Source organism: Meleagris gallopavo, chromosome 3 (assembly GCF_905368555.1).
Source record: "Meleagris gallopavo chromosome 3, MGAL_WU_HG_1.1, whole genome shotgun sequence".
Taxonomy (NCBI): domain Eukaryota; kingdom Metazoa; phylum Chordata; class Aves; order Galliformes; family Phasianidae; genus Meleagris; species Meleagris gallopavo.
Window position 1 is genome coordinate 13,796,756 of NC_139406.1, and position 13,527 is coordinate 13,810,282.

At 40.9% G+C, this 13,527-nt stretch overlaps 1 protein-coding gene across 2 annotated transcripts in view; it reads right to left on the reverse strand.

Annotated features, from left to right (window-relative positions):
* The window catches only part of GMDS (GDP-mannose 4,6-dehydratase), a 393,306-nt gene that overhangs the window by 60,876 nt on the left and 318,903 nt on the right, over positions 1-13,527 (reverse strand). For both annotated transcript variants that reach the window (XM_085220296.1, XM_085220298.1), the window contains exon 9: positions 11,642-11,738. In XM_085220296.1, coding sequence (XP_085076422.1) covers positions 11,642-11,738 — 97 coding nt within the window. The remainder of the gene's footprint in view (positions 1-11,641; positions 11,739-13,527) is intronic.

The window sequence follows — 13,527 nt, forward strand, 5'->3', positions numbered from 1 at the left end:
CTTCACGGAGTCATATTTTAGAACTTAATTAAGCCCTTTTAAAAAAAAAAACTCCATCCAGCAGCTAAGCCAAAGTAAAACTAATTGTGGTCGCTAATACTAGAAAGCAAAAATAAGAATATTTCTTGCTAGCATTCTGGCACACAAAGTGCCTGTCATCCATCACCAGCTCCCTTTGGCTGTTCTTCGAGTGCACATAAGTCTTCACTGTTGTGAATCTCTACCGTAGTGAATAATGTGCTTTCCTGCATTTTCACTCCCACGTCCAGCTTTCCCTTACTTTCTCTATGCCACACAGCTCTGGAGCTATGATATAGGTGGGTGGCTTACCTTTAGGGCTAATCAGATCCTAATCATGCCAACTTTTTGTTTACAGTGCCTGAGCTGCCTATCTCTTTCAGATTCACTTCATCAGTCAAGATTCTTATTTATTTATTTATTTTTTCCTTGAAGCTCCAGAGCCTTGCAAAAAGTCTCTGACAAATACATGAAATGCAGAGATACCTCACAGAGCACCTCAGGAAGGAGACAGAGAAAGAAAGATAATGAAAAACCTAAATACTACCTGGGATAGTCATCTGCAAGCCCTTTAAGCCAGCTGTGTGAGGATAAAAGACTGTTAACCATAAAGCACTAGCACTACAGAAGCACTGTTTAGAGTGAGGAGTGAATGTCCCAACATCTGATCATTGGTGATGCTGCACTGTAAGGAGTGGCCCCAAGAGGCTTTGTTTCACAGAACAAACTTGGTCATATCAGTCTTACCTGAGCTTTTCCTAAAACCTCACATTTCTTCTGCTTCGTATTTCACCTTCATAATCAACCTTTTAATCTCCCCCAATGCATGGAAAGAGAAACTTGGATCAAGAAGGAAATGCTGCCAAAGATTAGAGGTTTAAGAATTTACAACTGTTATCCAAGGGAAAACTATAGTGGGAGCCAATTGCTTTAGTCAGAAGCCTTTGTTATTGTAAAGAAGCTTTGATATACATGCTTTTGCTTTCTAAATCGGAAGGTGGAAGTGTAGTATTTTATGGGTCACTCAGAAGAAAAAATAAAAACAAAAGCAGTTCAACTCCTAGTCACCCAATCTAGCAATCTGTAAAACTGAAGTCTGCAAAGCACTAACTTGATAGCAGATGTAGTGAATTATAAACATGAACTTGTCAGAGATTACTGCTAAAAAGGAAAAAAAAAAAAAAAAGAAGAAGAACAGGTAGGCGTCCTATGTTAAAAGACATTTTTTGTTTTCATTATCATTAATCCACCTTTCCCCTTACAGCTATCCAATATGAAGCATGACTGGAGTAGTACCAGTTGAGCAGTGTGGATGAAGGGAAAAGAGTTTTCAAAAATTACGGAATGAGGTTCTGAGAAGAAATTTCATTTAAAAAGTCATTTCTGTTCAGCAGTCGAGCAATCTGTTTCGGATTTCAATGTCTATCTGTAGCACTGAGGTTTCTGTGTCATTGCATACGGAAAGCGCTGGCGAGGAATGGTGCTGTCATACTCTGTTCCTAACCACAACCCAGCAGATAAAGTCTGAAGTCACAAGTCAGCTGTGAGCTCTACCAAGACTATTAAAATGCACTGGCAAGGCTGGAAGGAAGAAATTTAAATGAAGCCTGGTTAGATGTTTCAAAGGGATGAGTGACTGATCCTGTTTTATGTCATGCCAGGCAATACCAGTAGTTTAAACACTAGCTCTGTCAAGTGAGAAATAGATGTATTATTGTCTGTGAATTATTAAAATTGACTTCACCTACTCACCTTCAGACTTTTCTGTCTGAGAGGAAAAAAAAACACAAGAAAAAAAGTCTTGCAGGGGAGGCATACACTCTTAATCTATTACTAATGTCTTCTTGAATCCTGTTAATATTTTTCATATTGTCTGCTTTGGTGAACTCAGACTCTATATGTGAGGAATGAGCAAAAATTCCAGCTAATCCTAGGCATAAAGCTTTTTAATGTTTAAGTCTCTCCTGCCTCGCAGATAAATACTGTCTCCTGTTTCACCCATCCAGCTGGGGTATCAGACAATCTGGGGAGCATCCAAGATGGGCACAAAGATCTGTTTCCTGGTTCATGTTAACTACAGTAGATACTTGTGCCAAAAAGTTCATTTTCTAGCATTTTATTCAACAACAAACTTTAAAAGGTTGCTTAGACCTACCAGGCTCAGTTTCCCCTCCAACTCGGCCACACAAGCTATTCTTAAACGCTAGAGAAGTATTAAGAATCATAGAAATATAGAACAGTTAGGGTCGGAAGGGACCTGTAAGATCATCTAGTTCCAACCCCCTGCTATAGGCAGGGACACCTCTCACTAGACCAGGTTGCTCAAAGCCCCATCCAGCCTGGCCTTGAACACCTCCAGGGAGGGGGCAGGGATATTTAAAGGAGGGGGAGATATTTAAAAGTAATACAGAATGTAAAATCCTTCAAGTTTTGATAAGGACAACATCATGACTACAGGTTTTTAGTATGGAATGAGACAAGAAGATTGGGAAGGAGGTTCAGCACTGATTAGCATCATCATCACAGGGTGGCAACAGTAACAGAGGTCCCACCTTGTCATGCCTCCGTCACGAAGTTGTTAATTTACAAATGATGACTCCAAAAGTGACAGAGGGGAAAAGTGAAGGTTTGTTTATTTTGTAAATAACCAGTTCCAAACCTCCACTTTCTGCCAAGCATTTGCACCTCTGAGAGAAACTGCTATTTTGCCCGTATGGCCCCTTCCCCTCTACCCTGGGGTGTACCTCAGAGGGACAACTGCACATCCCCGGATTCACCATCCCTGGAGATGTTTAAGGAAAGGACAGATGTAGTACTTAGGAACATGGTTTAGTGGGCAATATTGGTGGGTGAATGTTTGGACTAGATTGATCTTAGAAGTCTTTTCCAACCTCAGCGATTCTGTGATTTTATGATAACAACTTCAGCAACAAGAAGCAATGGTGACACACATTCTATAGGAGGTGGAATAGGATACTGGTAATCGGTAGCTTGAAGAACCATCCTTCAAACAGACAAAACTATCATATGCCACAGCATATCCAGGCTGGGGACAGCTATGCTGACTGGAAGGACAATATTGAAAAGGCTGATGTCAAGGCATCTGCTGACTCGAACTTAGCAGAAGCTATTTTACGGCACTAAAATCATTTTGTGGCTTCTTGGATGAAACACACTAGAAGTTTGTGGCTGTCCTCTTCCTTTGTGCACCCACTCACCCATAAAATGAAACAGCATACAGCAGGCAAGCTCTTGAAAATGCTGGAGAAATTGGAGAGAAAGGAGTCTAATTCACATTTGCTGGAGGAAACCTCACCTCTGTCTCATATCCGCTGTATTCAAAAGCCATTTTTATTGTCATATAAATCATGTCATTTATGGTGCTGTGCTGCCACTCTAAAACCATTGCAAATGTGTTGGCAGAGCATACTTAGAAGGTTACAACATGGTGGGAACCACAGTCACAATGTCAGCAAAATTATTAACATACTGCTTGACTTTTACTTTTAAAATCCCATTGTAAAATAACATAAACTGCTTCTTACACGGAGACAGATCTTCAGACATGTTTCCACTTCTGCATGCCAACAAGCAATCAGGTCTGTATGTGACCTCAACCACCTCTGACATCAAGGTCTTTGGAAAGCCCTGGTGGGAACAGCTTCCCGCTGAGTGCTCCACCAGACCTCGAGTCTCACCCACGACACTGGGCACCCCAAAACATGGTCTGAACCATAGTTTAGCTCTTTGGAGCATCTAGCTTCACACAAGAAATGGGGAAGGGCTGTAGGTAAAAGGCTGCAGGTAGTGGGAACCCGCAGTGAGATGGAATATTCAGCAGTTGTGACAAATGTGTCTTTGGTGCTGCCTGAACCTGGACTTCTGCTGTGGCTTTTCCAGGCTTTCTCCCACCTCTGTGACTTCCTTCAGGGGCTCTGCATTTCCCACCACAGCTGCTGGAGCACAGGGAGTGTTAGTGTGAGACAGGCATGGGATAGGTGGTGATAAGAAAACAAAGCAAGAAAACAGACAGAGATAACAAGGGGGAGGAGGAGGCCAAATGGCAGTCCAAGAGAAGGAAGAGGCAAAGGGATAAGAGGTGAGATAAAGAGAGACTTTCTGTGCATGAATAAGCATGAATAAGTGAAGAGGTGGTATTAAGACCCCTACTGTCAGAAAGGCAAAGAAGAATCACAGGCAGGAAACACCATTGCAGGAGCAGTTGACTGAAACTAAATGAACTTGGTCTCATTCCTTCTTGTCTGCAAAGCCATGCTAAGAGAATCTGGCTAAAGAAAGTATTTCAGTACCTTCCCTCTTGAGCATTGTGCTCATGGACCATGGGGTAGGCAAACAAGAATAATCAGCTGGCACTTCCCTAGTTCCCACAAGCATTTGGTCTGACCATCTTAGTTCCCATCACAGATGAGTTGCTTTACTTCACATTAAGATGCAGCAACGCACGTAAGCATGCCCATAGCTCCAAGTATGGAAACTGTCCCTATTATGTATTCATGCCCTTGATGTGAAGCACTTGCTTGGATGCTTGGCTGAATCAGGACCTAATTAAGGAGCTAAACAGCCTTCTATCCTCATTCACCTCTCCCTCAGTCTTAATCCTCCAGTCAAATAAGTTTAATTTAAAAATCTGTTTTCAGGAGTTGAGCCTGGATCTGTCACATCCAAGATTGCCACTAATTGCTACGTGTCAGCATCATTTAGAAAAATGAGCAATGAATTAAAACCACCAACCCTTCTGCCTGGATGACAGCTTTATCTTTGCGCAAGCTTTTCAATGGGATTGCAATTTCTTCACCTACCCACAGTGGAAAATTGTTTTGCCCGAAGTCAGTCACAGATTTCATTTTCATTTCTTCAGTCCAATATTTCTGAAGAAAAACTACAGATCTTGTAAATGCACGTATGGCGCAACAGTCAGAGTGCAAAGCCACTCCAACTCAGACCCCAGGAGGTAAAGTCACCCTCTTCCCCTGGTTACTCTTGCGGGATAGTTGTGGTATTAGGAGATCAGAGAGCAGACTCAGAGACAGGCTGATGTTCTCAGGAAGATCACTGAAGATGTGAAGGTCATAGATGACACATGGCTGGCTTCAAAACCTCAGGAATGACAGCAGGGAAAGAGGTGGTGAAGGAAGAGGGGGAACAGAGCCAGCTATAGAAGTTGCCAGAGAAATATTTAGTTGGAGGCACAGCAGAGGAGGAGCAGGATGACGCAAAGAGAAGCAACCGAGTAAAGGACTGCAAAGAGAAGTGTCCAGAGGGATTCCTTTACTGCTGTAAAGACGGCTGTCTAATACTGATGTAATGAGCTAGTTATGAAGTGAAAAGTCAGAAATGTGTGTGGGAGCATTGGAGGGGAGTATCAGAGGTAGCTGCTCCCAGAAGAAAGGAGGTACAGTAGCTCCCGCTAGGTCTTTGCAAAGAATGAAACAGGTAAGCAAGCAAGGCTGGACACAAATCCAATTAGGTTCTCAGATGACCTACTGAGGGGAAAACCCGAGAGCAAAAGTGATCGTCCTGTCTTTCAAGGCACTGCTAACAAAAGCAAAGTCAGGACGAGACAAAGAAGTAGTGTGATTCCCATGGAAGGATGCCTTCACCAGAGATGGCAGCTTCTGTGCCAAGCATAGTGCCACCAGCTTTCCCCTAATGCCCTCATATAGCACAGCCCATCTCCCCTGCCATACTTGTGGGCCACAAGCAGAAATGCAGCAGTACTACTTTTACATGCTTTTTTACATGCTTGTTGAGAAGTATTTGAAGTATGTTAAGTGCTTAGTGCCTTGGAGAGGCCACACAGAGAGAAGTTCTTATTAATCATTATTTTACTTGGCTGAATTTGATGCGTGTTTTCAGAGATACCTCTGAAAGGCCTGGTACATAAGGCCTGTAGTTAAAGCCAAAAAAAAAAAAAAAAAATCTACCATGGGTTTTATTAGCAGGAGAGACAAAGAAAAGGAAGAGCGTAACAAAGGAACAAGGAGATAATGTTGAGTCTGAAGTAAGGAATGATATAAGTATTTTGACTGACACAGCAGCAAAGCTAGCTTGGAGGAGAATTAAGGACATCAGAGGTAATCATTTACCAAGGTAGTAGTTTTCAGACGTTCACATACATTTTCATAGCAAGAAAAAAAGAACAACCAAATGCAGGAGAAGACTGTCAGAGTTATGGCAACTAGCAGCTCCTTCACATGGCTGCTACTGAGGAAAATAGACAGGAAAACCATCTGAAGATGATTCTTCCTTGAATGCTCCCACTTCATTTCTGTGAGTATTAATACAGGCCACATATTGACACTGATGAGCATAAAGATCCTTGAGGAAGGGAAGCACATGTTTCCTCATACAGACATCTGAACAGTTTACAGGCACGGCGCTCTGAAGTCAAGAGTAGGAAATGAAGCTGTATGGAAACTGAAGTGGAAGCGTGTGGCAGTCAGGGCTTTGTGATCATGGTTTCATTAGATCCTAAATGCTCCTTACAGTAGAAACACTCAGATGGAGCTCAGAAATGTTTTTGACTTCAAGAAAGCTGACTATGGGAAAATGTGATATGCCCCAAGGAATTTTTTTACTGGAATCCTGTGAAACATGGGAAACATTGGAGCTGAATTTTTAAAAAACATCTAAAGAGACTGAAATTTAAAGCTGTTCTGCTTAATTCCAAAGAGAAAAAAAGGGCAACTGGGGCCAACTGTAGTTAAGTAAAGATATAAAGTTTAGTGTAAGCAACACAGAGAGAACCTGGTAAATTTCTTTTTAAGGGAATTTCTGTAGATATTTAGATACGACAAGCCATCCTTTGAGAAGTAAGCAACGTGGTATGGAGGGATTTGGAACTTCTTAGAAGTTAGAGCATTTTGAAAGATACAATCCCAAGAGGACAAAGCATCCTTGGACATTTTGCTGCTAAGAATTTTTCTGCTGAGCATTGCATGGAGTTTCATTTATATCAATGCTAAGAAGGACCGGGAGAAAAAATGCTTAATTGCTTATGGCATATAACAAAAGGAAGAAGTTAGCGTACTTGTTTTTCTTTGAAGAATAATAATAAGAGGCCATATGAGTGCTTAAACATTTACATCACATTGTGACAGAGCTTCTAGGACTTGCATAAAGGAAGGAAATTTGCATTGATGTATGTACATCCTCCGAATTACAACCATGTCAGTCCATAAGAATCATGATGAATGAATATAACCTGCAGCCCTCACCTAAGAAAGCTGTAGGGCACCTACAGAAACAGGTGGGAAAGGAGGAGAAAGATTCCCTGTAACACCAGCAAAGAATTAGATACAGATTAAAAACCCAACATTTTCATACGATTGATGGTTTCTTGGAACATTTTTTTAAATGTTAAAAAATTTAGGTAGAATTTAAAATTAAGGTAGAGTTTATTAAATTCCTAACTGAGACATGTACATCTTAAATTCTCTGATAACAGGATGCACCGTTGAGACATGGGGTTGATCTTCATTGTAGAAGTAAAGGGCAAAAAAATGAATCAGGCACCAGTAAAAATGTTTAGCTTACTATCTGCCATACCAAAATACTAGAAGCAATTTTACTCTAGCATGTCAACATACTTAAATTCATTAGAAGCGATGACTGTGGAATTCTTGGAGAGAAATACCTGCTTGACCATCACACTTGAATTCTTCAAGTATCATTTTTCTGTTGTTCATTTTGAGATCATTTCTTTGTTGTTTTTTCCCCCCCCAATATATGTAAGTAAGATGGAAGAAAGAACAGCCAGTTAACATTAATTATCTTGCTGAAAGATAACAAAAACTAAAGACAGGCTCAGATTCTCTAAAAATCACCCAACTTCAGAGATTGAGAGATGGGATGCTTCCAGCATGCTCTGCTGCAGGGTTGCCTGTTTCCAACTGAATTGGATGGCTCACAGAATTTCATAATTTCATTAAATTAAAAAAAAAAAGTTTTGCTTGTTATGCAAAGCAAGAAGGTTATTTGACTCTAAATATAGACTTCAGTTGCCTACCTGCTATTTGAGTATTCTGATTATAACAAAACCAGAAAAGTTTGGTGAGGTGATTTCTGAAGGATCTAAATTTTACAGGCAAGTAAACTGTAGTGACATCTATACATACCAAAAGCAGCAAATGAATATAAAGTACAGCCTTCTCATCCATGTGCTAAAAACACCTATGAAATGCATGAAAACATCTTTCACACTATATCAGCTTAGTATATAAAGCAAGCTTGTGATGAAGCTCCTGTGAAAACTGCTGATTTTAAGAAAGGAAAAGTAAACATCTTTCCCCATGCCATGCAGCAGTTTACAGTCTCCAAATTCAGTTGGAAAAGAAAAGCCAAAAAGAATACTGTTAGGAATACAATTCAAGCTGAAAGAAATGACAAGTGAGAGACAGGCATTAAAGGAATTAGCAGGAAGAATTCCCAAGGCCAGTAAATATCAGGGGCTGCAAAGCAGTCAAAAGCAGAGTGAAGAGATTTAGAGTCAAGCCATTCAAAGGGTCTACTTAGTTTGACCAGAAGACAGTCTCACATTTCAAGGTTTCCTCTTCGGTACAGCTAAGCTTTTCAATGGGAGGCCTTGACCCCAGGGATCGCTAACTAAGAAAACAAATATGTTTTCAAATGAATGTATTGGCACTGTCAGAACTGACTGTATACAAGATTAAATGATATTTATTTTCACTTTCCGGAATACTGCATTAAATTTTACAGAGACAGACGGAAACATTTCCAAATAAGACATGAGAATCTAAGCATCAGGTTTTCTGCATCAGCTAGGATTCAACAGCAGAATTCCTGTTAACTGATCTGGCTAAGCCTCCCGTGAAAATGTCAACCTGAGGCTTTCTTGACTTCTGTAGTCTTGCTGAGGATAGTGGGAAGGGACATGTGCTGTCAGTCCATTTCGGTTCTCTCATGGCATTTACTTTGTTTCTTGAAATGGATTAGATTTGGATCTGGCATTTTGGATTTGCACTGCTGTGTCTTCCTGACTGAAATAGAGAAGTTTGCTTTCTTTTGATAAAGAACAAAAATAATTCTGTATATTAAAAAGGGAGAAGAAAGCGACTCTGGATAGCCATCCTGAGATGGTCTACATTTTCCTATTGGACACGACACCTATGTAGATTCTTAGTTCCAGGGAGTGGATACCAGGCTGATTGCCAAGAACCATGGCACTCAAACCAACAGCTGCAAGTCCTGGAACAGCCCTGCTCCACTCTTCCATGTGGATGAAACAGGCTCAAGAACTACTTAGTTCTGAATCTTACCACCTTTGAGAAACTTGCATACTTAAGTGTCTAGGTTGAACCTTCTTTGTATCAAGCAAATTAAATGAAAGTTATAACCGGATTGAGTATCTCCACTGCTTCTCATGGGAGAAATATTGCCAAAGATATCTCTCTTCAGAAGCTACATGACTGACAACACTGTTCAAGAAATACAGTCAGCATAAAATCATAAAGAACTGTTCAGAAACCAGTTTGTTGTTGCCAGTCAAGAATAACCCTTATTTTTCAGTCTGTTTAGATGTTTTTTTTTTTTTAAATTCAGCTCCGTGTTTCCCATGTTTCATAGGATTCCAGTAAAAAAGACATAATGAGGATTTCATAGTTGCTGTCCCTTCTCCTTCATGTCACACGTCAGTAGTGTTGCTAGACTACCTGAACACACATGCCTTGCAGTTTCTGACTACGTAGATACTACAGATTTAATTTATGTAAGAACTGAAATAAAATGCTGTAAATTGGAACAGGTTAAGCTGGCTTGGAACTAAACCAGACAAAGATACACCAACAAATAACAATCTTGTATTCTCCAACAAGCTCATGACAATATCTAATAGGTTCTGCTTTGTCTCTATTCACATAGGAATTTGCCAACAGCTCATCTGCACATTCCTTAAGACAAAGATACTTCAAAATCATTTTTGTGCTTCTTATCCTTTCTTGTGCTCAAGCAGCTTCATTGCCTTCTTGGCTTCCATGAGAACAAAGTAGGAACATGTTAAATGCAGTACAAAATGGGGGGCAGTGGAACAGAGCCCAAGGGAAAAACAAGTTGCCTACAACAGAGCACGTAAACATTACATGCAGTGCTATTTGAAGGGCATGTTGCACTCCATATCTGGATACATCCTTGTATTCATGTGTGGACCCATTAGCAATTGCACAAGCATTCCTGAAGAACCTCTGTTACGTACTGTCCCAAAATAGACAAGCATGAGCTTGCGAGCTGAATGCAAAATCCAGAAATCGTGTTCCGAAAACAGACCAATAAAGACAAATAGAAGACTGTAGGCAACACTATTTCAGCAGAAGTCTGAGGATGTGAATAAGGTGGAACAATGGTGAGGGCTCCAGAACAGCTACCAGTGGATACTGAAGCAAAGGTACCTGTCAATATGACAAAGCAGGAAAGTGGTTCTCACAAAGCACAGACTTGTTGGGTCAAGTGTCCTTTTCCTGTTTGGCAAGTCCTTTTGTCTTCGTGTCCTTATCATCCTGATACCTTACCAAAGTGCAGAATGATGGACAGCTCTTAACAACATACTAGGGCTTAATTTTGGTACATGAACCAAGCCCTTTTTTGCACAGCACTGAAGTTCTCTACTCCCCTCTGAATTCCCTCTTCATGTCCACTTCAATGCATGCAGCTCTCCACTCCCTCCTTGCAATCTGTCTCAAGACAAACGTGCTCGGCATACTTTGCTCTATCACAAAGCTGAAGCCAGCACTTTCAAACAGGCTGACTGACAGGAGATGCTGCATCAGCACCGGCAGGGCCAATGTCCCCTCCTCGGGAGAGGAGAACATCCTCTCCTGGGCACACCCACATCACATAATCAGTGCCACCATGTTCAGAAATCAGGCTCCATCCTGTAGGCTGCCACCATCCTGCTCAAGTTGGCAGTACTCTTTTTTTTCCTCTCCTAGGAGGCTCAGTGGGTAATTGGAGCACACCTATCAGACTTCACTGAGTCAGAGTCACTCCTGGGAGCGAAGATGTGTTCTGTGAATGAGGGTTTACTAAATAGGACCCCACAAAGTACTCAAGAAAGCAAAACACAAAACTATGCTTGCACTTCTGTGATGAGCTCATTGCCAAGATTTAAGCCGAGCAATGCATAAACACTGGATGGAACTGAGACATTGTCATGAAGACATGGAAGGAAGAACTTCAAAAATCAAACCAATTAGTGCCCTCCTTCTTCTGCTTTCCCATCTGGTAGCCAGAGGAGAGCTGACCACATATGAATTCAGGACCAAAAGGAACAAGAAGTTGTTCTGCACTTTGTTTTGTTTCCCATGGGTGACATCACCCTGCTAAGCCTCCCCTCTGCCACTCAGAGAAGGTGACAGAGGCAGAGCAGCATGTCCATGGCAGGGCAGCCAGACTGCTGCCTCTTGCAGTGCTGCTTGCTCCCAGGTAGCTGGCTGTGAGGGGGCCAGCAAGCAGGCTAATTTAGAGCTCTAAAAGCTAGCAGTAGGAGTGCAATTAAGCCGTTTTCACAGACTGCTGGCCAAATGCAGCAATTTATTGGCTGAGTGATTGGATTATTCATTTGCAAAGCTAAGAGAGGACATTTTCTTACCACTTCAGTTGGTCTGTAGTACTTGTGATTGACTGTCACATGAATCTTGCCAGTCTCTTTGCATCGCCCAACTTCATTTTCATTCTTTCCTTCCCACCTGTAAAGAAGATAAACATTTAATCAACCCATAATTACTTTAGTGCTCTGATCTTACCAACATTTGGCCTGCTTTCATTTACTTGAGGCTGGTGTCAATTCTCCCTGCAGGACAGTATAAACTCATTAGCTACAGGAACAAAGGCAGAGTTTAGACTTGAATGTAGCAACAATGGCTTTTGAAGTCTCTTTGTTTTGGTTTTTGAATCAGTGGAAGGTCTAAAATACAGGACTTCCAAATTAAACACATAATGTGAAGGGAAAATAAAACTTCCCAATTTTAGAACGTTTCATGTATCTTCAAATAAATATGACAGTGAACCTTTTCATTTATGTATTGGTTCAAAGTTGTTTAAAATGGTTCTTAAAATATTTTTAATTCTTGTATTTTGGCCAGCAGTTTCAGGAGCACCTTAATCTGTTAATTTTATGGAAGAGAAGCTCTGTTTGAATAGCATTAAGCTGCATAATCTAATTTTTGTCTAACCAGGAAAAGCAAAACAAAAACAATTCTTGAATTTTCGGTCTTAGCTCAACATGGCATTTCACATACATGTACCGTAAACAGTACTCAATACCTGAGAGATTACAGTCAGCTCCTTTGTCTAAATTATTTTCGTATGTGTTGAACAGCCTGAAACTTGCTGTAATTTATGAGATCTGGTTGCATATTGGACTACTTGGCTAGCAACTGTTCTGGGCAAAAATTTTGGGCAGCCAAAGAGGCACGGTTTGATGGGTGAGTAGCTCTGCCTTTGAAGGGGCAGACTGAAGCCAGGAAGCCTGAGGACAATGCTCCCTCCCAAAACAAATGTTTTGGATTAAACATTTAGGAACATACACTGATACCTCAAAACCATTTCACTGAACGTACAGAATACAGAGTAATGACTGAAGCCCTATCCTCAGCTCATTTTTTTGCCTCTGAGTATACCATGGGACTCTGAGCCAGCCCAGCACAAAACCAGTGATGAAATTCTCTATATTTTGTATTCAAGTAAAATATATATAATATGATTCAGCACTGTGATTTAGACTATTCAGCTTCAGTCACCATCAATGAAAGACAATTGCCCCTTGCCTTTCTCTTACTAATTGTGCCACCAGTCCTTGGGATTTTGTCACAGATTTGATTTTCCTTTGCTCCCCTGTTCTCTCCTCCAGGCTCCCAGAAGAATTGAATTCTTTGACAATTTCAGCCTTCATTTTTGAGTTTCTAGCCCCAAGGGCCATGGAAGAGAGTTTGCAAATGTGACCTCTGTGTACCCATGAAGGTTAAAACACCAAAAGGCAGAAGGAAATACCAAATATGCATTATTACTAGTTTTTAAATCCCACCACTTTTTAAAGCAAAACTCATGCCTTTTGGATGTCAAGCAAAGCCTGTAGGATGATTGCAAACACTTAATATCAAAATAATTTCCAATAGATAATAGCCACGGTAAAGTTGGCTATAGATAGTCTTGCCATGACACTAAAGATGATTTATAATTTAATTTTTCTTTCTTTCTCTTTCACCATTGCTCTGTTTGAAGCCTGCACTGTAAAGTTTCCATTCAGAAGCCAAAACTAACATTAGTCCCTCCCTTTAAAGGGCAGAGGGTAAAAGTGTGCAGGACTCAAATGAGCTTAATAGAAAACTAACCGTCACCAGTAAAACAACAGGAAGTGCTTAGATCAGGAGACATCAGTTGCTGTTGGAGGTCACTGAGCAGAGAACTCCATTTAACACCCAACAGTCTCCAGAAGGCTCAACTGAGCCAGTAGAGACTCATTTACTGTCACTATCA